Source organism: Physella acuta, unplaced genomic scaffold (genome assembly GCF_028476545.2).
Source record: "Physella acuta isolate Inbredline_101_S28 unplaced genomic scaffold, ASM2847654v3 ptg000450l, whole genome shotgun sequence".
NCBI lineage: Eukaryota > Metazoa > Mollusca > Gastropoda > Physidae > Physella > Physella acuta.
In genome coordinates this window covers 606,993-610,301 of record NW_026731969.1, presented here as the reverse complement: position 1 = coordinate 610,301, position 3,309 = coordinate 606,993, and the positions used below count along the sequence as shown (strand labels likewise).

The window sequence follows — 3,309 nt, the reverse complement described above, 5'->3', positions numbered from 1 at the left end:
AAGGTAAGGTAAGGTAAGGTAAGGTAAGGTAAGGTAAGGTAAGGTAAGGTAAGGTAAGGTAAGGTAAGGTAAGGTAAGGTAAGGTAAGGTAAGGTAAGGTAACGTAAGGTGAGGTGAGGTGAGGTGAGGTGAGGTAAGGTGAGGTGAGGTGAGGTGAGGTGAGGGTTGGGAGATTAGGTGAAGCTATGTGAGATTAAGATACGTCAGAACGGATTTAATGTTTATCACAGTTATTCAGGGTTCATTAAGGTCGATCTAGGTAGACTATGCTCAAAGTGGGTGTACTAAATTACTTCAGACGAGGAAAGATTATGCGACATTCGATTCAACCATATCATGGTAAATTACGGAAAATAAACGGACATTGTTGTAGATTATAATTTATGTAGGCCTATATATATATATATATATATATATATATATATATATATATATATATATATATATATATATATATATATATATATACATATATATATATATATATATATATATATATATATATATATATATATATATATATATATATATATATCGAGCGTTTGCTAAAAGAAACATCAAACGAAAATCAATATTCACTATAATCACGGCTTACTTAACTAATGAAACTTAACCACACAATCTGCCCCCAGCTGTGTATGACAAAGACTCAATCCTGCACTCACTACATCCTCGCTTGACATATATGGTAGTGTGACAGCTACATAACGATACACACGTCACACCAAGTTCGACTGATAAAACGTTTTGTTTTCCTTACAGAAGATGCTCACGCTGAAGCCTGTACTGTTGGTGATGCTGATCCCAGCATTGGTGCTGGCCCAGGACGAGGCTAGCAAAGGCAATGAGATTTTCAATGAACTGGACACAGACGCCAGTGGTGACCTCAGCGTTCTGGAGTTACAGGCTGCGTTTGACGTGAGTACACATCATCCATAGCCAGATTTTCTTCCAGGCATCTCTTCGGGGGAGCCCCCCCCCCCCTCCCCCCTCGCGGATCCCGAAGAAAGTCTACCCCCTACCCACTAGAACGAAATGAAATTTATATAGAAAATATAAACTTTTAACAGAGCCCCCCCCCCCCCCGAAAAAAGTCTACCCCCCTGAAAATTTCAAGTGCCCAACCCCCCCCCCCCCATTCCCTGAGAAAAAAGTCTGGAAGAAACACTGTCTATTGCCTGTGAGGTCTGTGTTCATAAATGTAGCTTTTGTTTGGTATTGTGAATGATTAGTTAACATATCTAAATGTTGTCTTGTGTGATTAACTTTTTCTATAATTGTTTTTATATCCAAGCGCTGTTGGTTTGTATGAAATTTGTGTTGATATATCTGGATTCTCTTGCTTTATTGAACATTTATTATATATATCTGGATTGATTCTGTTGGTTGTTGTGAATGTTTAGGTTATATAATGAGATTGATTCTGTTGGTTGGTTTGAATGTTAAGCTTAAGTAATCAGATTTATTCTGTAGGTTAGTTTGAATGGTGTGAATGTTTAACATATATTATAGTATTAATACCTTAGGTGAGAATGAAGGTTTATTTGAGATATCCAGGCTTTTAAAAGTTTTGTTAGGTTATTATTAAATTTTATTCATGTCTTTTTTATCTTGCAAAAAGATACAATTTTACTAATCTATTGACAATTCGATAATTTAGTCTTTAAAAGATAAGTATTGGAAAAAAAATTTCATTTTATTTTGTCTAGCATATTCTGAAATTGTACTATCGCAACTTCGAATATTTTAAAAATCAATTTATGAATCTTTGAAAATTTTCCTAATCTATGTAAATAAATGTTTACGCAAAATCGGACCAGATATTGTATTGTGTATACAAATCAACCAACCACACATCTCACTGGTAACCTGTTGTATTGTGCAGAAATATGACTTTGATGTAAATGGCAATGTTACCTGGGAAGAGTACTTGAACTACATCGTGAGTCAGGACCCGAAACTTGAGTACAGCCTCAGGTATTTGTTCGACGTCTACGATTTCAACGGTGACTGGATTCTGAATCTGGATGACTATAAGCATTTGCACGCCGCCATTGACGTAAACCGAGATGGGCAGGACAACAGACAAGAATTTATCACGTGAGGATTTGGGTTGTAATGTAGTTTATATTGTACCAACTAAGGGATGGCATGGTCGACTGGTAGAGTACTTTGAATGTTAGTCATGAATGCCATTAGTATCATCTACGTAAGGCTTTGTATTTGCCTTTTTGATATTGTGGTTGCTAAATATCTTTAAACTCTAAAGGAGCTTCCTAATTTAGTGTAGTACTGCTATACATCAATATCTTGTAATCTTTGTTAAGTTGTATAAACTTATACTCCAAAGATGGGATAAAGAACTGTACATTTATACCTTGTATACTATTTAAACTTGTAAAAATGTATACTCCACAGATGGGCTGAACAGCAGTACATTTATATTATGTCCTTCCATATTTAAACTTGTATAAACTTATAATCCACAGATGGGATGAAGAACTGTACATCAATACCTTGATAACTAACTTGTATAAACTTATACTCCAAATATAAAATGAAGAGCTGTACCATATTAAAACTTGTATAAACTTATACTCCACAGATGGAGTAAAGACCTTTTCACAGCTGCCGACGCCCTGCCCAAGAGTGTTTAGTGTAAAAAATACGAATGTATATATATATATATATATATATATATATATATATATATATATATATATATATATATATATCGAATATATAACATCGATGGATTAAAAAAAAGTGTGAAGCAATTTGTTTTTAATTTTGTGTTTTCTTGACATTTTTTCGATCTCTTTGACGCCTACCTTACTTGTCCAAACATTACTTTTACCAGATATTACGCCGTTAGACAATTAATTTATTATCTATTATAGATTTTACTTTGTATATAAATGAAAGTACAATTTCGTAAACATAAATTAATAGACTCTTACAAGTGCTTTAATTACTTGCACATATAAAATCATCAGAAAAATATTCTTTTAAAATATGTTTATAGTAGGACTATAATGTTAGTCGGTCTATCAAAAAAAAAAATTAATCACAGTGGCAGAGGAACGAAATGGATCGCGTAAAATTATTAAATCATCTATTGTGCCCAATTCATTCAGAGTTATGGGAAGAGGTTGATATTGTTAATCAAACGAAAAATTGTATTTATTAATCTTTTATTTACTAATGCAGCTTTAATTTTTTTAGTATTTGCATTTAGTTGTTCAGTCATTGGAAAACTTCAAACCGTCTTAAAGAGCACATAAGTCACACAATCATGTTGTGTGTATT

General features: G+C 33.3%; 1 protein-coding gene across 1 annotated transcript; it reads left to right on the top strand.

Moving 5' to 3' along the window:
* The first annotated feature begins 683 nt into the window (after positions 1–683).
* Positions 684–2,667, top strand: LOC131943278 (calmodulin-like). The gene is made up of 3 exons (XM_059303301.1): positions 684–918; positions 1,886–2,100; positions 2,606–2,667. Exons 1-3 carry the CDS (start codon positions 766–768, stop codon positions 2,655–2,657), a joined length of 420 nt encoding a protein of 139 aa, XP_059159284.1. The 5' UTR covers positions 684–765; the 3' UTR covers positions 2,658–2,667.
* Positions 2,668–3,309: the final 642 nt, after the last annotated feature.

What these genes read in the sequence shown, in the direction of transcription:
- LOC131943278 (XM_059303301.1), top strand. Translation starts at nt 766, where the DNA reads ATGCTCACGCTGAAGCCTGTACTGTTGGTGATGCTGATCCCAGCATTG. An exon ending in AGTTACAGGCTGCGTTTGAC is followed by an intron (nt 919 to 1,885) that starts GTGAGTACACAT and finishes TGTATTGTGCAG; the next exon opens with AAATATGACTTTGATGTAAA. An exon ending in AACAGACAAGAATTTATCAC is followed by an intron (nt 2,101 to 2,605) that starts GTGAGGATTTGG and finishes TATACTCCACAG; the next exon opens with ATGGAGTAAAGACCTTTTCA.